This window comes from Eleutherodactylus coqui, chromosome 2 (genome assembly GCF_035609145.1).
Source record: "Eleutherodactylus coqui strain aEleCoq1 chromosome 2, aEleCoq1.hap1, whole genome shotgun sequence".
NCBI lineage: Eukaryota > Metazoa > Chordata > Amphibia > Anura > Eleutherodactylidae > Eleutherodactylus > Eleutherodactylus coqui.
In genome coordinates, this window is record NC_089838.1 from 333,489,711 (window position 1) to 333,513,392 (window position 23,682).

Genomic DNA, 23,682 nt, shown 5'->3' on the forward strand with positions numbered 1-23,682 from the left:
CCCCCTGAGTAATATGCCAACAGTAAACCTAAACTCTTTATTAAACTCCCTCCAAAAAGACCTAGACAGATTCGAAAAAACAGAACCCTCATGGCTGGGGAGAATGGTACTATATAAAATGATGGTACTGCCAAAAATTTTGTATATATTTAGAACCATGATACTACCTATCCCTCAAAAATTCCTCAAACTTCTACAAAACCAAATGTTAGCTTTCATTTGGAGGAAAAAGAAACCAAGAATAGCAGCCTCTATATTATTCTCCTCTAGAGGAAGGGGGGGCATGGCAGTTCCCAACATAACAGCATATTATAGAGCCACTATAACCCAACAACTAAACGCATGGTGTGCTCCACAAAATAATGTTAGCTAGCCAGCAATCGAAAAGCACCTAGGAGGAGGAGGAAACCTCTGTACAATATTACTGGCAACCTCAATCGACCCAAACATTAAAACCCCTAACTATCCAACCATCAAGGCCACAATAGAAACATGGTTGACTATACTCGCAATATCCGGCACCCACCTCCCGAGGAAAAATTTACCATTACCTATAGATATACTTGAATTGCTAATCCCTAACCTAACACTAAAAAGCTGGAAACAAAAAGGAATCAACCTATTATCAGACATTCAAAGTAACTCCAAAATTAAACCGTTTAACACACTTTGTGAAGAAAGAAAGCTTTCTAATTCAGACCTACTAAAATATATGCAAATAAAAAGCTACATGTCACAAGGAAAAAACCTAACAATAACACTACCCATGTACCAGTACAACCTACTCTACACAAAGAATACAATTAAGAGTAAACTAAAACATTGGTACGAGATATTCAATGGAGAAGCCTCAGAAGACCCCAACAAACAGAAAAAAGCCCACATACTTAATTGGGAAAAGGACCTGAGAATTTCATATGAAATAAATTACTGGGCCAAAACCTGTAAATAGGCCCATAAATGTACCCTAAGCGCTAACGTATTAGAGGTACATCAAAAAACTCTCACGAGGAGGGGCGGAGCCTGCCGCGGAGCAAGATGGCCGCTTAAGCCGGGAGCTCCCTCCACATGGCGCCCTAGAGGGTCTATTTAACCTGCTAATAGACGCAAATAATGAGGAGAGCAACGAAGGAGAGGACCGGAGACCTAACCTGCACACCCCGATCGGCGAAAAACCAAACAGGCATGCAGCGCTTCCTGAAGGAGCGCGGCTCCCGCTCCCCACACCCGTCTGTCAAGATGGCGCCGGCGGCAGAAGCTGCTGCATCTAACAGTAAGGCGGGAGGAGGAGAGATCTCCTCAGATGAAGAGGATGATAGTGGGGTCTCGAGGGGATTCATGAGGGAGCTGCTGGCTAATGCTTTGAACCCCATAGTCGCTGACCTTGCCGAAATCAAGGAAGATCTTAAGCTGATGGGGCGCAGAGTGGAGGAGCTGGAGTCTGTGACGGCCACCGTTTCCACACATGCGATCGCATTAGAGAAAGTTTTAAGGGAACATCACGATAGCATAAACCGAGCTCTCATATCACAAGAGGACCTTGAGAACCGGAACAGGAGGTGCAACCTAAGGTTCAAGGGCCTGCCTGAGTCCTGGGCTACCGATTCACTTACAAAGGTAGTCTCTGAAATCTTTTAACAGCTATTAGGCTCTGAGAGAGCCGCATCAATAAAAATAGAGAGAATACATAGGTCTCTAAGACCGGCACCCGCGCCCACTGAGCCCCCCCGTGACGTCATATGCAAATTGCTTGCTTTCCAGGACACTGCTCTGATTCTTAAAACAGCAAGAGCTTGCAAGGAACTTAAATACGGGGGAACGCACTTTCAAATCTTCCAAGATCTCTTGCCTACTACTCTGGCGAAGCGCCGGGTACTTCGCCCGCTCCTTGAAGCATTAAGAGCAAAGAACATTCGCTATTCTTGGTTGTTCCCTTTCGGCATCAATATAGCGGGTAAGGGGAGGAGGTTGCTAGTTCGCTCCCCAGAGGATTTACAGAGCTGCTGGGAACATCTGGAACTCGAGCCGATAGATTTGCCCTCCTGGATGCCTCTCCCTGAATTTCCTACATTACCGCGATTAACACTACCTGAGCCGTGGCAGGTGGCAAGCAACCCTAAATCGCCGAAAACAAAAAAGAAAAGGGCGAAAGAACCCACTGCTACTCTGGACACCTGATAACTAGAGATGAGCGAACGCGTTCGTCCGAGCTTGATATTCGTGCGAATATTAGGGTGTTCGGGATGTTCGTTATTCGTGACGAACACCATGCGGTGTTCTGGTTACTTTCACTTCCTTCCCTGAGACGTTAGCGCGCTTTTCTGGCCAATTGAAAGACAGGGAAGGCATTACAACTTCCCCCTGCAACGTTTAAGCCCTATACCACCCCCCTGCTGTGAGTGGCTGGCGAGATCAGGTGTTCGCCTAATATAAAAGTCGGCCCCTCCCGCGGCTCGCCTCAGATGCGGTGTGAGTTAGATGAGGGACAGTGCTGTTTATACCGGAGCTGCTGTAGGGAAAGAATTGGTAGTTAGTGTAGGCTTCAAGACCCCCCAAAGGTCCTTATTAGGGCCACTGATAGCTGTGTGTTGGCTGCTGTTAGCAGTGGGATTTTTTTTTTTTCTCAAAATCGCCTCTGCAGACCGTTGCACCTGGCATTAGGGACAGAAGTGCTGCATAGGCAGGGAGAGTGTTAGGAGTGAGTGTAGCCTTCAAGAACCTCAACGGTCCTTTCTAGGGCCATATTTATCCGTGTGCAGTACTGTCCAGGCTGCTGTTGGCTGTGCTGCATTTTTTTTGGGCTTCTCAAAATCGCCTCTGCAGAGCATTGCACCCTCCATTGATACTGCAGGGAAAGAATTGTATAGGCAGGGCCACAACACAGTTATTATTCATAGAATATACGCAGTGCTGCCTGTTGGTGGGAAAAAACTGAAAACAAATCTATTTGTCCAGCCTGTGTCCGTCCTTACGCCTGTGTAGACGTGTGAGCTGCGTGAAAAACATTGCTAAATCATACGCAGCCAGCTACGCTTTACTGCTGGGTTCGCCATTTGCTTTCCTTAATTGGGAAAAAAAAATACCTGCTCTCCAAGAGTTATAATAACTCTGCTACCCTCACGTTCTGTGACACATAAGCAGGGACACAGCGCAGTTATTAAACTTCGCAGGTTCATTGAATATACGCAGTGCTGCCTGTTGGTGGGAAAAAACTGAAAACAAATCTATTTGTCCAGCCTGTGTCCGTCCTTACGCCTGTGTAGACGTGTGAGCTGCGTGAAAAACATTGCTAAATCATACGCACCCAGCTACGCTTTACTGCTGGGTTCGCCATTTGCTTTCCTTAATTGGGAAAAAAAAATACCTGCTCTCCAAGAGTTATAATAACTCTGCTACCCTCACGTTCTGTGACACATAAGCAGGGACACAGCGCAGTTATTAAACTTCGCAGGTTCATTGAATATACGCAGTGCTGCCTGTTGGTGGGAAAAAACTGAAAACAAATCTATTTGTCCAGCCTGTGTCCGTCCTTACGCCTGTGTAGACGTGTGAGCTGCGTGAAAAACATTGCTAAATCATACGCACCCAGCTACGCTTTACTGCTGGGTTCGCCATTTGCTTTCCTTAATTGGGAAAAAAAATACCTGCTCTCCAAGAGTTATAATAACTCTGCTACCCTCACGTTCTGTGACACATAAGCAGGGACACAGCGCAGTTATTAAACTTCGCAGGTTCATTGAATATACGCAGTGCTGCCTGTTGGTGGGAAAAAACTGAAAACAAATCTATTTGTCCAGCCTGTGTCCGTCCTTACGCCTGTGTAGACGTGTGAGCTGCGTGAAAAACATTGCTAAATCATACGCAGCCAGCTACGCTTTACTGCTGGGTTCGCCATTTGCTTTCCTTAATTGGGAAAAAAAAATACCTGCTCTCCAAGAGTTATAATAACTCTGCTACCCTCACGTTCTGTGACACATAAGCAGGGACACAGCGCAGTTATTAAACTTCGCAGGTTCATTGAATATACGCAGTGCTGCCTGTTGGTGGGAAAAAACTGAAAACAAATCTATTTGTCCAGCCTGTGTCCGTCCTTACGCCTGTGTAGACGTGTGAGCTGCGTGAAAAACATTGCTAAATCATACGCAGCCAGCTACGCTTTACTGCTGGGTTCGCCATTTGCTTTCCTTAATTGGGAAAAAAAAATACCTGCTCTCCAAGAGTTATAATAACTCTGCTACCCTCACGTTCTGTGACACATAAGCAGGGACACAGCGCAGTTATTAAACTTCGCAGGTTCATTGAATATACGCAGTGCTGCCTGTTGGTGGGAAAAAACTGAAAACAAATCTATTTGTCCAGCCTGTGTCCGTCCTTACGCCTGTGTAGACGTGTGAGCTGCGTGAAAAACATTGCTAAATCATACGCACCCAGCTACGCTTTACTGCTGGGTTCGCCATTTGCTTTCCTTAATTGGGAAAAAAAATACCTGCTCTCCAAGAGTTATAATAACTCTGCTACCCTCACGTTCTGTGACACATAAGCAGGGACACAGCACAGTTATTAAACTTAGATAATTCATTCACTAGAGGCAGTGGGGCCTTTCGTTTTCCAAAAAGGGCAAAAATTATATTTGGCCTGCAGTCTTGCGCCAATTTATTTCCTGCCTGGGAAATCTAATCACTGGTAATACAGCATGCTGAGGGGTAGGGGTAAGCCTAGAGGACGTGGACGTGGACGTGGCCGAGGACGCGGAGGGCCAAGTGAGGGTGTGGGCACAGGCCAAGCTCCTGATCCAGGTGTGTCGCAGCTGTCTGCTGCGCGATTAGGAGAGAGGCACGTTTCTGGCGTCCCCACATTCATCGCCCAATTAATGGGTCCACGCGGGAGACGGTTATTAGAAAATGAGCAGTGTGAGCAGGTCCTGTCCTGGATGGCAGAAAGTGCTTCGAGCAACCTATCGTCTACCCGCAGTTCTGCGCCGTCCACTGCTGCCAATCCGAATCCTCTGTCTGCTGCTCCTCCTTCCTCCCAGCCTCCTCAGTCCACTACAATGACACCTGCTCAGGAGCGGGAACACTCCCAGGAACTGTTCTCGGGCCCCTGCTTAGATTGGGCAGCAGCGGTTCCTCTCCCACCAGAGGAGTTTATCGTCACTGATGCCCAACCATTCGAAAGTTCCCGGGGTCCGGGGGAAGAGGCTGGGGACTTCCGCCAACTGTCTCAACAACTTTCTGTGGGTGAGGAGGACGATGACGATCAGACACAGTTGTCTTGCAGTGAGGTAGTAGTAAGGGCAGTAAGTCCCAGGGAGCAGCGCACAGAGGATTCGGAGGAAGAGCAGCAGGACGATGAGGTGACTGACCCCACCTGGTGTGCAACGCTTACTCAGGAGGACAGGTCTTCAGAGGGGGAGTCAAGGGCATCAGCAGGGCAGGTTGCAAGAGGCAGTGCGGTGGCCAGGGGTAGAGGCAGGGCCAGACCGAATAATCCACCAAGTGTTTCCCAAAGCGCCCCCTCGCGCCATGCCACCCTGCGTAGGCCGAGGTGCTCTAAGGTCTGGCAGTTTTTCACAGAGACGCCTGACGACCGACGAACAGTGGTGTGCAACCTTTGTCGCGCAAAGCTCAGCCGGGGAGCCAACACCAACAGCCTCACCACCACCACCATGCGCAGACATATGATGGCCAAGCACCCCGCAAGGTGGGACAAAGGCCGTTCACCGTCTCCGGTTTGCACCCCTGCCTCTCCCCCTGTGCCCCAACCTGCCACTGAGATGCAACCCCCCTCTCAGGACACAGGCACTACCGCCTCATGGCCTGCACCCACACCCTCATCTCCGCTGTCCTCGGCCCCATCCAGCAGTGTAGTTCAGCGCACCGTTCAGCCGTCGCTTGCGCAAGTGTTCGAGCGCAAGCGCAAGTACGCCGCCACGCACCCGCACGCTCAAACGTTAACCGTCCGCATCGCAAAATTCATCAGCCTTGAGATGCTGCCGTATAGGGTTGTGGAAACGGAGTCCTTCAAAAGTATCATGGAGGCGGCGGCCCCGCGCTACTCAGTTCCCAGTCGCCACTACTTTTCCCGATGTGCCGTCCCAGCCCTGCACGACCACGTCTCCCGCAACATTGTGCGCGCCCTCACCAACGCGGTTACTGCCACGGTCCACTTAACTACGGACACGTGGACAAGCACAGGCGGGCAGGGCCACTACATCTCCCTGACGGCACATTGGGTGAATTTAGTGGAGGCTGGGACAGAGTCAGAGCCTGGGACCGCTCACGTCCTACCCACCCCCAGAATTGCGGGCCCCAGCTCGGTGCTGGTATCTGCGGAGGTGTATGCTTCCTCCACTAAAGCACCCTCCTCCTCCTCCTCCTCCTCTGTCTCACAATCAAGATGTGTTAGCAGCAGCATGTCGCCAGCAGTCGGTGTCGCGCGGTGTGGCATCACAGCGGTGGGCAAGCGTCAGCAGGCCGTGCTGAAACTACTCAGCTTAGGCGATAAGAGGCACACGGCCCACGAACTGCTGCAGGGTCTGACACAGCAGACCGACCGCTGGCTTGCGCCGCTGAGCCTCCAACCGGGCATGGTCGTGTGTGACAACGGCCGTAACCTGGTGGCGGCTCTGCAGCTTGGCAGCCTCACGCACGTGCCATGCCTGGCCCACGTCTTTAATTTGGTGGTTCAGCGGTTTCTGAAAAGCTACCCACGCTTGTCAGACCTGCTCGTAAAGGCGCGCCGGCTCTGCGCACATTTCCGCAAGTCCCACACGGACGCTGCCACCCTGCGCACCCTGCAACATCACTTTAAGCTGCCAGTGCACCGACTGCTGTGCGACGTGCCCACACGGTGGAACTCTACGCTCCACATGTTGGCCAGGCTCTATGAACAACGGAGAGCTATAGTCGAATACCAACTCCAACATGGGCGGCGCAGTGGGAGTCAGCCTCCTCAATTCCTTTCAGAAGAGTGGGCCTGGTTGGCAGACATCTGCCATGTCCTTGGTAATTTTGAGGAGTCTACCCAGGTGGTGAGCGGCGATGCTACAATCATTAGCGTCACCATTCCTCTGCTATGCATCTTGAGAAATTCCCTGCAAACCATAAAGGCAGCTGCTTTGCGCTCGGAAACGGGGGCGGGGGAAGACAGTATGCCGCTGGATAGTCAGGGCACCCTCCTGTCTATTTCTCAGCGCGTACAGGAGGAGGAGGAGGAGCATGAGGAGGATGAGGAGGAGGGGGAAGAGACAGCTTGGCCCGCTGCTGACGGTACACCGGCTGATTGCCTGTCATCCTTTCAGCGTGTATGGCCTGAGGAGGAGGAGGAGGAGGAGGAGGATCCTGAAAGTGATCTTCCTAGTGAAGACAGCCATGTGTTGCGTACAGGTACCCTGGCACACATGGCTGACTTCATGTTAGGATGCCTTTCTCGTGACCCTCGCGTTGCACGCATTCTGGCCACGACGGATTACTGGGTGTACACACTGCTCGATCCACGGTATAAGGAGAACCTGCCCACTCTGATTCCCGAAGAGGAAAGGGGTTCGAGAGTGTTGCTATACCACAGGACCCTTGCGGACAAGCTGATGGTAAAATTCCCAGCCGACAGCGCTAGTGGCAGAAGGCGCAGTTCCGAGGGCCATGTTGCAGGGGATGTGCGTAGATCGAGCAGCATGTACATCCCAGGCAGTGCAACAGTCTTTAAGGGCCTGGCCAGCTTTATGGCTCCCCACCAAGACTGTGTCACCGCTCCCCAGTCACGGCTGAGTCGGCGGGAGCACTGCAAAAGGATGGTGAGGGAGTACGTAGCGGATCGCACGACCATCCTTGGTGACGCCTCTGCCCCCTACAACTACTGGGTGTCGAAGCTGGACACGTGGCCTGAACTAGCCCTGTATGCCCTTGAGGTGCTTGCTTGTCCTGCGGCTAGCGTGTTGTCGGAGAGGGTGTTTAGTGCGGCTGGGGGAATCATCACAGATAAGCGTAGCCGCTTGTCAACCGACAGTGCCGACAGGCTAACACTCATCAAGATGAACAAAGGCTGGATTTCCCCAGACTTCTGTTCTCCACCAGCGGACAGCAGCGATACGTAAGCAATACGTAGGCTGCACCCGCGGATGGAAGCTACGTTCTCTCTCACCATCCAAAACGGGGACATTTCTGCTTCATCAATCTGTGTCTAATATTCCTCCTCCTCCTCCTCCTGCTCCACCTCCTGAAACCTCACGTAATCACGCTGAACGGGCAATTTTTCTTAGGGCCACAAGGCTCACTCAAATAATTTTTCAGAACAATTTTTATAAGTTTCAATGCGCTTAAAAGCATTGGAACTTTAACTTGAACCAATTTTTCGTTACACTGGGCTGCCTCCAGGCCTAGTTACCACTTAAGCCACATTAACCAAAGCGATTAATGGGTTTCACCTGCCCTCTTGGCTGGCCATGGCCAATTTTTGGGATGTACATTAGTACTGTTGATATAGCAATTTTTGTGGGCCCTCGCCTACAGTGTAATCAAATTAATTTTTAGCCCACCTGCATTACAGCTGACGTTACCTCAGCTGTGTTGGGCAATGCAATGGGATATTTTTGTGTACCGCCGGTGGGTTCCAGGGAGCCACCCATGCTGTAGGTGCACACTGAGTTTTTAATACTTCTGTACACTTCTAAAGAACCCGTCTGACTGGGGCATGCAGTGTGGGCCGAAGCCCACCTGTATTACGCACGACATTACTACCTCAGCTGTGTTGGGCAATGCAATGGGATATTTCTATGTACCGCCGGTGGCTTCCTGGCACCCACCCAGGCAGTGGGTCCACAGGGAGTTAAACCTACATGTGTCCACTTGTAAAGAACCCCAGTCTGACTGGGGCATGCAGTGTGGGCCGAAGCCCACCTGCATTACGCACGACATTACTACCTCAGCTGTGTTGGGCAATGCAATGGGATATTTTTGTGTACCGCCGGTGGGTTCCAGGGAGCCACCCATGCTGTAGGTGCACACTGAGTTTTTAATACTTCTGTACACTTCTAAAGAACCCGTCTGACTGGGGCATGCAGTGTGGGCCGAAGCCCACCTGTATTACGCACGACATTACTACCTCAGCTGTGTTGGGCAATGCAATGGGATATTTCTATGTACCGCCGGTGGCTTCCTGGCACCCACCCAGGCAGTGGGTCCACAGGGAGTTAAACCTACATGTGTCCACTTGTAAAGAACCCCAGTCTGACTGGGGCATGCAGTGTGGGCCGAAGCCCACCTGCATTAACCCTTTCCAGTCCACTGTGTGACCTGTGAAGACATTAGGGTTTAAGGCTGTACAGCTCCGTTGTTGGTAGACGTCCGTCGGGGTTCTCTTACTGTATATTGCCAGCCTCTCTGCTGTCGGAGCCTATCCTACGTGTCAGCTCATGCAGTACTGGCTTTAGCCAGCATATAGCGCCGTTGTATAACAGCAGAAAAAGAGTAAGCCCCCTAGGAAAACCATATACAAATTGGATTGGAAAGGGTTAAGCACAACATTACTACCTCAGCTGTGTTGGGCAATGCAATGGGATATTTCTATGTACCGCCGGTGGCTTCCTGGCACCCACCCATGCTGTAGGTGCACACGGAGTTTTTACTACATCTGTACACTTATAAAGAACCCCAGTCAGACTGGGGCATGCAGTGTGGGCCGAAGCCCACCTGCATTAAGCACGACATTACTACCTCAGCTGTGTTGGGCAATGCAATGGGATATTTCTGTGTACCGCCAGTGGGTTCCAGGGAGCCACCCATGCTGTGGGTCGACAGGGACTTCACAATAGGGAGTTGTACCTGCCTGTGTCTATGAATTAAAAAGCCCGGTCTGACTGGGGCATGCAGACACCTTGACAGAATGAATAGTGTGTGGCACATAGGTTCCCCATTGCTATGCCCACGTGTGCAGCTCCTGATGGCGGTGGCACAGGATTCTATTTCTCATTGCTTCTGTACAGCATTGTGGGCTATCGCTCCGCCACTTTTAAAGAGGGTCGCTGCCTAGCCGTGCCAACCTCTGCAGTGTGTGCCTGCGGTCCCTCGTCATGGCAGACGCAATTCTAAATAGACATGAGCGTGGTGTGGCATGAGGGCAGCTGAAGGCTGCGCAGGGACACTTTGGTGTGCGCTGTGGGGGGGAGGGGGGGCGGTTGGGCAGCATGTAACCCAGGAGAAGTGTCAGTGGAGTGTCATGCAGGCAGTGATTGTGCTTTGTTGGAGGTAGTGTGGTGCTTAGCAAAGGTATGCCATGCTAATGAGGGCTTTTCAGAAGTAAAAGTTGTTGGGAGGGGGGGGGCCCACTCTTGCCGGTATTGTGGCTTAATAGTGGGACCTGGGAACTTGAGATGCAGCCCAACATGTAGCCCCTCGCCTGCCCTATCCGTCACTGTGTCATTCCCATCACTTTCCTGAATTGCCCAGATTTTCACACATGAAAACCTTAGCGAGCATCGGCGAAATACAAAAATGTTCTGGTCGCCCATTGACTTCAATGGGGTTCGTTGTTCGAAACGAACCCTCGAGCATCACGGGAAGTTCGTTACGAATAACGAACACCCGAACATTTTGGTGTTCGCTCATCTCTACTGATAACATAAGACGGTGCAGTATTTTTTTTTTTTTTTTTCTCTTTATGGTGGTCCAGCGGACCTAGTTTTAGAACGATCCCGAGAGGATGCTGGAGGACTTTCCCACTGGATGCTTCCTCCTTGGCGACGTTAGTTGTTTCCACAGTCGGGACTCTTCTTTTTCCTTTTTCACCTTCTCTGTGGTTTTTGCAGACGGGTGATGCAATTCTGTGTTATGTTTGATATGTATTACCTTAGAGTGATTTGAGTAATCATATGCTATGCTGTACTCCGGCCTATAAACTGATTCTCCTCTAAAAGTTAAAGACGTGTACTGATCTAAGTTATAAGTTTTGATTTTTAGACCCAAGGGGCGCCTGACGGATCAGGCTGATTTCATTGTTGCCTACGCCTCAGTGTTGGAGGCCTAAACAACTCGCCCCCCCCTCCTATCTTGCCCCCAGTCTCCCGGGGTTGGTTTGATCCGGGGTCTGAGGCCAGGACCGCCGACCCGGGCGATAGTTTTACAACACATCTACGTATCTCCCTGATACGTATTTATTGTTATTATTGTTGTCTGTCTTATCCCTCTTGTCTTTCCCTCCGTCTCTTTCCCTACCCCCCCCCCCATTTCACTATCCATCACCTGATACTGCTACGCCGACAATCTAATAAACTTAAGGATTCGTATAGGATATTAGAGATTAACGTTTCTCTCGCTGTCTTTCCCCTTTCACGCTGGAACAGAGAAAGAGAAATAATCGACTCTCCGGCGGGGGTCCGGTGGATGAGGTAACCCGAATCACCACACTAAATGTGAACGGCCTTAATTCCCCGGCTAAAAGACACCACATTGCGGTACTTCTGAAAAGTTATGGATCGGGGGTTGTTTTCTTGCAGGAGACCCACTTCAGGAGAGATAGGTGCCTGTCCTTACCGGGCAAACAGTTCCCACTTGTATATCACAATACGCACCCATCGTCTGCTTCAAAGAGTGTTACCATCTTGCTACACAAATCTCTTACCTTCACCTGTGAGGGACGCTACGCGGACGAGGAAGGCAGGGTTCTGTTTCTGAGGGGTGTCCTTAATAATAATAAAGTCACTCTAGCAAATATTTACGCCCCAAACACTAACCAGGTACCATGGCTGGTGAAACAGATGGAGGCTTTAAGACAGTTTGCCAGCGGCCAGGTAATACTGGGAGGAGATCTTAACCTCACGATGTGCCCCCTATTAGACTCTTCGGAGGGCAAATCTCGAATTTCTCAAAGAAAGCTGAACAAATTGAAACGCGCTATGGTAGAGGCCGATGTAGTGGACGGATGGAGAAGCTTTAATCCAGATATTAAAGACTACACATTTTTCTCGTGGGTTCACTCCTCCTTCCAGCGCCTGGATTATATCTTGATATCTTCCTCCCTGTTACAGCATGTAGCAAGCGCGACTATTGACCCTATCTTGATTACGGATCATGCGCCGGTCCATTTAAACCTACGCCTACCTCCCCTATCCCCCAGAGAGTGGCAGTGGAGGCTCAACCCCTCCCTCTTAGATAATGAGGAGGAGAGGAGACAGTTGAAGATTGCATTAGAGGAATATTTCCAGATAAACAAATCAGAGGAACTGTCAGCTCCTCTGGTATGGGAGGCCCATAAGGCATTCGTTAGAGGTCTTCTAATCGCTGCGGGATCCAGAGCAAAAAAGAGACAGCAAAAGGAAATAGACGATAAACTCCGGCAAATCGCTAAATTAGAGCGAGTTTCTAAGCTCTCGATCAGCAAGACCTCTCTGGAGGAATTAACTGTGCTCCGAAAGGAACTTAAGCTCATATTGGAGTCTAAATTTAATAAAAAAACATCTATATTTAAAACACATCACGTACGCTCAGGGCAACAGAGGGAGTAGATACACGTCTAATCTCATCAAAAAGGCTAAGTCCAGGAATCACATAAAGTGCATCAAAACCTCTTGCGGCCAACTGGTATCTTCCACAACCGAAATAGCGAACGAATTCCGCAGCTTTTACTCCTCCCTCTACAATCTCAGAGAACCCCTAACTCCAGACGGTTCTATAAATGTTAAGGAGCAGATTAATAACTTCCTTAGAGACTTAGATCTCCCAAAAATAGAAGAGGAGGACTTAGAGGCATTCATGGCTCCGGTTACGGACCAAGAAATAGAGGACCTTATAAACACTTCCCCACCCGGAAAAAGCCCAGGTCCTGATGGTCTGTCACTCACTTATTTTAAAACATTCAAAAGTACTCTCCTCCCCCATTTAACGGGACTCTTTAATGCACTACTGCAAGGTACCCCTCTCCCGAGACAGGCGCAGGAAGCGCACATTACTTTAGTATACAAAGAAAATAAGGACCCCGAATCCTGCGGCAGCTACCGCCCAATCTCTCTGATAAACCTCGATATGAAATTATGGGCGAAAACCCTAACGAAAAGAATAGAAAAAGTTATCGCTAAACTGATTAACTTTGAACAGTCGCGGTTCGTCAGGGGTAGAGAGGGAAGGGACGGCTGCCTCCGCCTGCTCCACGCTGCTAGATATGCCCAAAGAAATAACATCCCCTTAGCTTTTGTGGGTACAGATGCGGAAAAAGCGTTTGACCGCATAAACTGGGTCTACATGGAACAGGTCCTACTGCACTTCAACTTTCCTCCTAAGTTCGTCACAGCGATCTTCTCCCTCTACGCCTCGCCGCATGCCAGGCTTAAAATTAATGAATCCCTCTCCTCCCCATTCAACATAAATAATGGTACGAGACAGGGATGTCCCCTGTCCCCCTCGCTTTTCATACTTGCCCTCGAACCCTTCCTCCAAAAAATTAGAATGGACCCCCTGATACAGGGCCTGAGAGTAGGAGGAAGAACCCTCTCTGCGTCCGCATACGCAGACGATATAACATTTCTAATAACGAACCCCGAGACAGGCCTTCCTCACCTAGTACGGATACTGGAGGATTTGGGGGAGATATCTAATTTCAAGATCAACCTGTCCAAATCGACGGCACTAAATATTTCCATCCCACCCAATAGATTTAAAGCGATTAAGATTAACTCTCCCTTTACCTGGGCCGACTCGTCTATTGATTACTTGGGTATCAAAATAACTAAAAAAGCAGAAGATTTATATGCAACAAATTTCGCTCCCTTGTTAGGAAATATTAAGAACCTAGTGAGATCCTATGACGTCCCCTTCATATCCTGGTTAGGCAGAAAAAATGTATTAAAAGCCTACATCATTCCCATTATACTTTATAAAATCAGATTACTCCCAGTGTTTATTCATTCGAGCTTTTTCAAATCTCTGCGTACCAATTTCACAAGATATCTGTGGAGAGGAGGACGGCCGAGGCTGGTGCATTGTCTATTAGTTAAGAGGCGCTCGGAGGGGGGAGTGGACCTTCCATGCCCCAAACAGTTTTATATGGCCGCACAACTGAACCATTGGCTGGAACTGACAAGCCCAATTAGGGACCCCCTGCTCCAGTCCTTAGCTATAGGAGCTCATGGCCCCCACCTGTTGGAGGAACTATGGGCCCCATGCGGGAAACACAAGAGGAAACAAAAAGTTAATCCCCTTACAAAGGGATTACTGGAGACATGGGCTACCTTGGGGGCAAAGTTAGCCCCAGACCCTTCCCCATGTGCACCCCTATCTGCATTACACAGGTATATGGGTCTTTCTTTGGACCCATATACAGCAAGAATATGGAAGCCGTTGGCAGGCAAAAGAATCCAAGACGTAGTAGACCTAGCACACAAATTCCCTCTTTCATCACTGGAGGACCTACTACCTGGTCATCCTCTATCCTTCCTTACCTCGACACACTTATTGAAAGTTATTAATAACTTTCTAAAAGACCACAAAACCACCAGACCTCTAACAGAGCTGGAGAAAACTTTAGCGGGAAGCAATGCCCAAACCAGAAAGGTTTCTTACATTCGGAACCACTTCGTCTCCCCCCCAGTGGAGACAAGACCTGCCTTCCTTGTTTCATGGGAAAGGGAACTTCACATCTCCTTAACCCCAAGTGAGACCAGACTCATTCTGAAGACCGCTTTTGGTCTGTCACCATGCGTTACCTCACAGGAATCTCACTACAAGCTGTTAGCAAGATGGTATAGAATCCTGCAGTGGCTGCACGATCATAAACTAACCACACATGATTTATGCTGGAGGTGCGAGAATGCTACTGGGTCCTTCCTCCATATTTGGTGGGAGTGCTCGGTTTTGACTAAATTTTGGAGAGAGGTGGAGGAGGTGTTGAGGCAGATCTCTCCGGGACTTATTCTCTCCCCTGAGGTGGTTCTCCTGTGGAGACCGACTCCCGCATTCCACCCACTGCAGGATTAAATTGACCACCTTGCTGTTAGACTCTGCAAAAGCCCTGATACCGTTAAAATGGAAACAGAGATACCCACCTACACTAACTCAATGGCGTGATAGAGTCGATACCCTAGCGAATTTAGAGGAGCTCTCGGCTTGGTCTAGAGGGACACATGACAAATTTATAGATACGTGGATTCCCTGGAAAGCGATTGTCTGGCAGCGGAACCTTCAGGTGATCGGGTAATCTCATCTACAGAGCTATGATCCATAAACTAAGTACAATGCGCAAACATCATCATAGCCGACGCTGTATAGGAATCTTTTCCGCGCAGTTCCCTTAGGGGAGAGCCTTATATTTATATATATATATACATCGGGCTCCATCGCCTCCCATATACTTATGCCCTGGACCAGTTTGATCGAAGAGACGTGAAGGATGCTTAAGATATCCCCCTCCCGGCCTCCCCCCCCCCCAAGACCTCTTACCTATGTCCCCCCCCCCCGTTCCCCATCGTTGTCACTCCCCCATCCCTCATGTTTAGTTGTAGAGATGTTTTAAAAGCCCTGTTGGTGGCGAGATGGGAAAAGTACATTACTCTATACGTATATAGAACTCCCTTGCATGTTGCCAGGGAAGTTTGGAGTGGTCCCAGTGACTGGGAGGATTATCACCACAGCTTACCTTAAGCGAATTTTCGTAAGTCATTGGTGGGGTCTCCTAAGCCGCGAGGGCTATATTAAAGTTATTTAGTATGGATTCAAGACAAAGATTGTAACCCATCTCAATGACTGATGTGTTATTGTTATTGTTGTTATATATTTAAAATGTAATAAAATCTGATTTACAAAAAAAAAAAAAAACTCTCACAAGATGGTACTACTCCCCCCTAAGACTAGCCCTGGAGGTGTGGGATCTTTCCTTCACATTTGGCGGGACTGCCCGATTTTGACACCCTTTTGGCAGGAGGTGGAGGAGATACTGAGGAGGCTCTCCCTTGATTTGTCTATCTCCCCAGAGATGGTGTTTTTGTGGAGACCTTCAGCAGTGTTTCATCCTGGGAAGAACAAACTCGTAGCCTTCCTACTAGATGCTGCAAAGGCCTTGATTCCCTTACTGCGGCTTCAACTCCCCCCCCCCCCTCACAGGCACAGTGGATAGAAAAAGTTGATTCCATCGCCAATCTGGAGGAGCTATCCAGCCGGTCCAGAGGCTCCCATGACAAATTCTTGCAGACGTGGGGCCCTTGGAGGAACCTGAGGCTATTGCCAAGTTGAGTTGGAAGAGTTGGGGCTCCTTATGGGCGGCATCCCTCCCGTAGCTCTCTCACGAGCAGATATTCACCGAACCCTAACCTCTACTCAGTGCCCATGGATGCTACCTGATTGCAGCAGCTAATCAGAGGCTTCAGTGCTGAGGTACCACTCTCCTGGCATCACCACTCAGATGCTGGGAGCCATGATGCCAGGAGAACAGCTTATGCCTCTGATTGGCTGCATTGGTCTGGTGGTGTCCATACCACAATAAGAATGGGGCGAACCACTAAGCAGCAGTGCTGGATCATCGGGGCACAGGATAAGTAAATACCTCTGCTTTTGTTATGTTAACACATTTGAGGCTATACTGAAAAAAAGTCTGGCAATCGGGCAACTGTTTATAGTCAGGGCTTATGATCCTGACTTTATGAATCCTTGAGGATCGAACCTGTAATCCAGCTTGCAGAGATTTATATGGAAACTTGCTGTATCTCTGTGTGCATCTGATGCTATATGAGAAAGAAAGAGATACGTGTCATGTTAAGGCGAATGCTTTTATGTTCAGCATTTTGCATCCGTTTTTGTAAGCCAAAACCAAAAGTTGAACCAAAACATGGCAGTGGTTCAAATGTAACCTTTATACTTTATCAGTATTCAGATTTGACTCCTGGTTTTGATTTACAAATGCTGACCAAGTGTAAAAGTGTACAGTGGCTGATCTAGAAGCATCTAGAACCTCATGAAACAATATGGTGCTTATGTGGCTGGACAAAGAGCCCTAAAGCAACTTTTATTATTTATCAATAGGTCACCGTGCTTTGTTTGCTTATTTATTATGTCTTTCAAACTGTTAGATTTACAACGATGTAATGAGAGTCAAAATGCCTTTTGGCACCTTGGGGGACAATTAGCTAACTACCTACAACGTAGCTTTGTTTTCCCAGTGGAGTGAGGGACATGCAGAAGATACTGTCTAAAAATACCTATAATTGGTGGTAACATCTCGGTGTATATATAAAGGTGATGATGTGACATAAAATGTAATTGTGTCTGGTAATCTCATGTTATCTTTGACACTTTGATTCTACTGGAGAGATTTGGTTCCACATCAGATTTTTCTTTGAGAGTAACTCGGAGGATGCACCTTTATTCTCACCAATAGGAAAGCATGGAAGTACCTGCTGTAAGTTCTTTCACATTCTAGAGCTATGAGTACATTGATTGCACAAACACTACTAGTCAAATGTTTTACAACACCCCAATGTTTCTACTTTTTATTTATATTTACAAAGTTTATTGTGTGAAATGCACTTAGAAATAAAAGCATATAACAAATTAACAATTTTAAGATGAATATAAATAATAGATTGACTTTGTTTCACCAAATTACATTTAGATTTTTGACTCTTCGAAGTTTCCACCTATAGCTGATATAACAGCTTTTTACCATTGAGGCATTCTTTCGACAATTGCATTCAGTTAATGTTTATAGCTTTCTTCCCAACATTTTCAGAAGTTTTCACAAATGTGCTACACTTGTAGGTTGCTTTGCTTACAACCTTCTGCTAAGTCATCCCAAACAAGCTCAATGGGGCTTAGGTTTGGAGACTGTGTTTTCTTAAGTATTTGTGACACAACCTAAAAAAGTATCTTTTGGATCATTGTCTTGTAGTATTAACCCCGGACCAACTAGTATGTCAGTCAGTCACCCTGTGCAAATTGCCAACTCTGGACCCAGCAAAAAAACCTTAGACCGTCACACTCTTTCCTCCATGTTTGACAATTGTTGTCACACGCGCAGGAACCATCCTTTGACCTACTGAACTATGTACAAAAACCCTGTGTGTTGTACCCAAGATGTCAAATTCTTCAATCCAAAATACCTTTTTCTACTTCAGAAGTTCACTATAGGCGCTGGTCCATGCTATTTTTATTTATTTTTTTTAATTTTGCAGTCTTAGCAGTGGCGTTTTTACTGATACTCTACCGTAAGGTGCTAATCATGCAAACTGTTGACTCTCAAAAAAGTGTCATCTGATTTAGCAGTGGCCTTTGGTCTGCCAGACCTCTTCAGTTCAGAGTTTCCAAGTGCCTTTTGATGGCATAGGGAACTGTACTGATTGCCACCACGGCAATTTCTCTGTAGCACAGACCAACACTTCTAATGGTTGTGATCATCTATCTGTTTTCTCTGGTCAATTGCCTTGTCATTATGACAGCAATGTGTTCTGTCCTGAGGAGCAAAACTGTCCAGATCCTGCCCTAGAGGGTGTTGAAATGCAGTCTGCTCCAACATTGGCTATATAGAATCAGAAGGTTTGAAAGTAATCTACAAAAGTTGAGACACCCATAGAAATAGTTTGCATCCAATTTGAAACCAAAATTTGCTTACTGTGCTGGCAGGTGTACTTGAATTGTTCCTAGAAAAAAAACCTTTGGTTAAAATCCTAAATTCAAATTATTATTGAGTTTCAGGTAAAACTTTCATAATATTTTTTTATATCTTTAACTTACCTTTAAACTACTCTTAATGTTATTTCCTGGACTTGTACTGTGTTAATGCAAAAAATAACTGTGAAAGTTGAGGTACTCTAAAACTTTTGACCAGTAGTGTACTACATGATTTATAATTTACATAACATTAGGAAATATGGCTATCAGAAAAAAACCAAAACTTTATTGGTAGTTATATTGGTAGGTATTATCTCTAAGTTAAACTTGTTAAACTTTATATGTCAATTAGTCAGGAGATACAAGGGGACTTTAATAGTGCAGGAATGATGAAAAGTTGATTTCTCTCTTATCAGTAGGGAAACTTGAAGCTTTTGGGCCACAACAGAAAATCTGTAATTGATTCCCCCACCTACTGTGTGCCATTTACTGTTTTCTTACGGGGGAATTTTGAGCCCTCACTAGTCCTAAGTGTGTTTTGCCCCTATAACCCCAGTGCCCCCGACTGTAATTCATGAGCAAATACAGAATTTTTTAATATAGTCAAATTTTAATATTTGTATTACCATTGAAACATGTGGAACAGTAAAACTGTGGAAGTTTGAGTGCTATTCTCACACTATGAATCTTAAAGTGAGGTCAGATTATCCCATGAAAACAACCATTTTCCATATTGCCTATTAGGGAATGTCTTCAGGAGACAATTTTAGATAATAGTAATAGGTAAACTGACCATTCAAATCTCGTTCTCAGCTCTAGCCAGGGGTCCCATCAGGGTATACGTTTAAATTCTCAAAAATAGCACCACTGTATTGGACCTCTCAGACATTAGAGAGAACTTCTGAAATGGAGACAAATAGATATCCTGTTTGGCAGGTTTCTGTTCATTTATGGCATTCTGCACAGGAAAGCAAACCACAGTGCACAATGCTTTTTTCAGCACAGATGATGCCAGAAAAGAACAGAAACCTGCCGAAATGGAGATCTCTTGTTTTCTGTTTTAAAAATTTTCTATAATGGCCAAGATAGATTCTGTCTAGGTCCCAACCAGTAGTGTTGCTTTTGAGATTTTAAATGAACATCCTGATGGGACCCTTTGATGGAGCCAAAAACAGGATGTGAATGGAGTCTAGCAGGGCAATACATGTTCACATTTGAATGGTTGGTGTGTAATGCTACATGTATTGCCGAGTTCAGTTTCTTTTGGCAATCTGCTAGTATTAGTGAATCTGGCTTTAGAAACCTCCAGTGATAAAATGATTACCAAGTCAGCTTTAATGCAAATTGTTGAAGGCTAGACAAATTTTTTTCTCCTAGAAATGAAGAATGCTTTGATTCTTCCTCTTTTTGTATTCCAGTGGTTAAAACTTATTTCATAGTTAAAAACTTGTATGAGGTTTTGCTTTTTTGCAGGATGAGTTATATTTTATTTAAGTGTCATTTTTGAATTTTAATTTATAATAAATTTAACTTTTGGAAAAATTCTGGAAAAAGCACAAACAGTGTCAGATTTCACCGTTTCAAGCCAAAGAGGTCTCGGGTGATCTTTCCCCCTTATATGTGCATGAAATGGCTGAAGTACGAAAATTTCTGCTTGGTGATCTTGGCTTCTAGCAAGGTCTTTGACTTGATGCAATACAGGACTTCTTTGTTGATGATTCTCACTGTCCACATGTGTAACAGTCTCCTCCAACACCACAACAGAAAGGCATTAATAACTTCTTTCATGATTATATAAATCTCATAGCTGTAGGTAGCTATGGGCAAGACACTTACACTGACTATACTGGCTTGGCCAACTAGATGTCACCAGGAACTGATGACATGCCAGTAGAGCTCCTAAAAACAGTACCAACTGCAGCACTGATGGCACTATATCAATGCATTTAAACAAAGCGTAAGGCCAAAGGAGTTGAGGAGGTCCATGTTTATGCCAATACTGAAAAAAAGCTGACACAAAGGACTGCTCCTACTATCGTGTCATTGCCTTGAATGCCACAAGCTAGCGAGGTCTTTATGAAAATTATCCAATAATGCCTGAATGCAACAATTGATAGCGAAATGCTATATGTACAGAATCATTCATTTAAGGGAAGAGGCACTGGAAGTCTAGGAATATGTCTTGGTAAATATTACAAAAATATATGAAGTAAACTCAGATTTTAATCCCTTTTACACCTATTTTATTGCACAGTAGGATGTTTTATGTAATGTAATAAAGTAAACAAACATTGTATAAGGGATGTTAGGAGTTCTGATGATCAGTTTGGGTATCAGCCTACACATGTAGCAGAATTTAACTTGACTCTTAACTCATTATGATAACCTTTTGTCCACAGTTTTTTGTCCTTTCAATTCCTTTACAGTTGTTTGTAGTGTAATATGTTTTATGCTTGAAAAAGGCCTATTTGTGGACCGAAACGCGTTGCAATAAATCCATAATTTTTTATCATCAAGAGGAATATTCTTCCCCAGTGAGCGCTGGGGTCACTTTTTCTTTTATTTTGGTGCTGCTCAATTCCTTTACAAAGCATTTGTTATAACAATGATTTTTTAACATTTATTTTTATTTGATAATTTTTCAATAAAATAGAACAATCTACAGTTCTGTACTGGCAACAGGATACAAAAATTGAAAGTACAGAATACCATAAAGGTATATTATACAATGAAAATAAATGGCATCTGTCATTCATAGCTCACAAAAATACAATTGTCTCATTATGTAAGAAATATGGAATGCAGTAGAACAAACGGTATGATCTGGGTACAAGCCCAAATGCCTTAATGGAAAAATACAAATCCCAACCAGGCCCAAGGTCTGGAACTGGTAAACTAAAATTAAAGAGGAATAAGAGAGAATTATAGATAGGAATAAGAGAAATAGAAACTTGTCACCCTAGTATAAACAGAAATAAAAGGTTGATGTGAGATGTTATTATAAAGATGGGAACTGTTGTATCCAGGGAGTCCATGCACAAGTACATTTACCTATTCAAACATTTGATGAGCGATCATCTTTTTATGTAGACAAGTAAAAACATCTATTAAGTTCATTTCAGTTAAATATGGTATAATGGGAGACTTCCACTCTCTAGCAATTGTATGCCTAGTGCATGGAGTTTTGGGGAGGCGAGTATCTATTAATTGCAATTATTTTGTCTATTGTGACCAATAGTAAAGCAAGTTCTGGACTTTTAGGCTAAGGAACTTGTGCAACTTAGCAATTAGCACTTGAATACTTGCCCTCAAGTGTCTTAAGAGATAGCAGGTCCAAAATATATGAAATAACAATATATTTTGAATGACTTATTGCAAAAAGTTTTACACTCAAGTTAAACTTTGCTAAATCTGCAGAGTAACCACATTCTCATTTTTATTGAGCTTTGACTAGTAGGAACATCTTTCCTAATGCGTTGTTGCTTACAAATAAAGTTACTACTTATTCATTTTCAGATGAAGAACCTGTCTGTCACAACAGAATTCCATTTATTAGGATTCCAAGGCAACTCAAATCACAGATATTCCCTGTTCTGTCTCCTCCTGATGGTTTACTGTGGGACAATATGTGGGAACCTCCTGATTATCACCCTGGTGTCCACTAGCAATACCCTCCACACTCCAATGTACTTCTTTATATCACAGCTGTCCATCAGTGACATCTTGTTAACAACTAATATTCTCCCCAACTTGCTCCTCTTACTACTAAATAATGGGGGGACCATTACTTTTATCAGTTGCATTAGTCAGTTATATTTCTTCTGTGCCTTTGAAGCCGTTCAATGTTTCCTCCTCACAGTGATGTCCTATGACAGATATGCGGCCATCTGTAATCCCCTTCATTATGCTTCTATAATGACAAGGGTCTGTTGTGCGAAATTAACCACTTTCTGTTGGTTGGTCGGCTTTTCTATTACTTTGACTGACACCTTAACAACATCAATGCTGACTTTTTGTGGACCAAATATAATTGATCATTTTTTCTGTGATCTTATCCCTTTGCTAGAAATATCCTGCTCTGACACCTTCATAGTTAAATTGATTGTCTATCTAATAAGCATACCAGTAGTTATAATTCCATGTGTAATAATAGTAACATCTTATATCAATATTATCGCCACCATCTTAAAGATTCCTTCCAGAATTAGCAGACACAAAACTTTCTCCACCTGTGGCTCCCACCTCACTGTGGTTTCCATATTCTACTGGACTCTATTTTGTGTATATGTCTTCCCAATGAAAGGGAAAACATTGAATATCGGTAAATTCATGTCACTCCTATATACTGTATTCACCCCTTTGGTCAACCCCATCATATATAGTTTAAGAAATAAAGACATTAGGAAAGCTTTAGAGCTAAAATTAAAAAATACATAAATATAGTAAGTGTTCTCTGAAGAGAATTTGGTGCTGCAACTTTTATACCGAGTTGAGAAAGATTCTTATGACCACTAGCTAATATCTAGAGTAAGTGCAGCCAAACAGGTTGTCTAAGGTATCTGGAGCCATGCTAACTGCAGTGTCACAGTTGCTGGAAGGTGGGTGTGGGAGGATCCATAGAGTGAGAATGACAGTTGAGGTAGTCAAACAGATGTTTAATTGGGTTCAAGTTTGGGGAATTAGAGGACCAGGGAAGTATTTGGAAGTCTTGGCCACGCTTTTCAAACTCGGACATTTCTAGCCATTGTCTGGCAGGAAGACCCCATCTCTCCCAGAGAAGAAAAACAGTATGTATAGGTGTACATAATCTTTGGATAAATAATGTGTTATTTATATATATATATATATATATATATATATATATATATATATCTCGGAACTCTATAAATGTGGCGATACCAAATATGCTTTTATTTTTATGGGACTTTTTTTTTTACTTTCGCCTCGTTGATTTTTTCTAAGAATGAAAAAAAGCTAATTATTAGAGATGAGTGAGCACCAAAATGCTCGGGTACTCGTTACTCGAGATGAATTTTTCGTGATGCTCGAGGGTTCGTTTCGAGTAACGAACCCCATTGAAGTCAATGGGCGACTCGAGCAT

General features: G+C 45.5%; 1 protein-coding gene across 1 annotated transcript in view; it reads left to right on the forward strand.

Moving 5' to 3' along the window:
- Positions 1 to 1,239: 1,239 nt before the first annotated feature.
- The window catches only part of LOC136610363 (olfactory receptor 5G3-like), a 35,407-nt gene continuing 12,964 nt past the window's right edge, over positions 1,240 to 23,682 (forward strand). Inside the window, exons 1-2 of the mRNA XM_066589594.1 lie at positions 1,240 to 1,617; positions 1,762 to 1,954. Coding sequence (XP_066445691.1) covers positions 1,240 to 1,617; positions 1,762 to 1,954 — 571 coding nt within the window. The remainder of the gene's footprint in view (positions 1,618 to 1,761; positions 1,955 to 23,682) is intronic.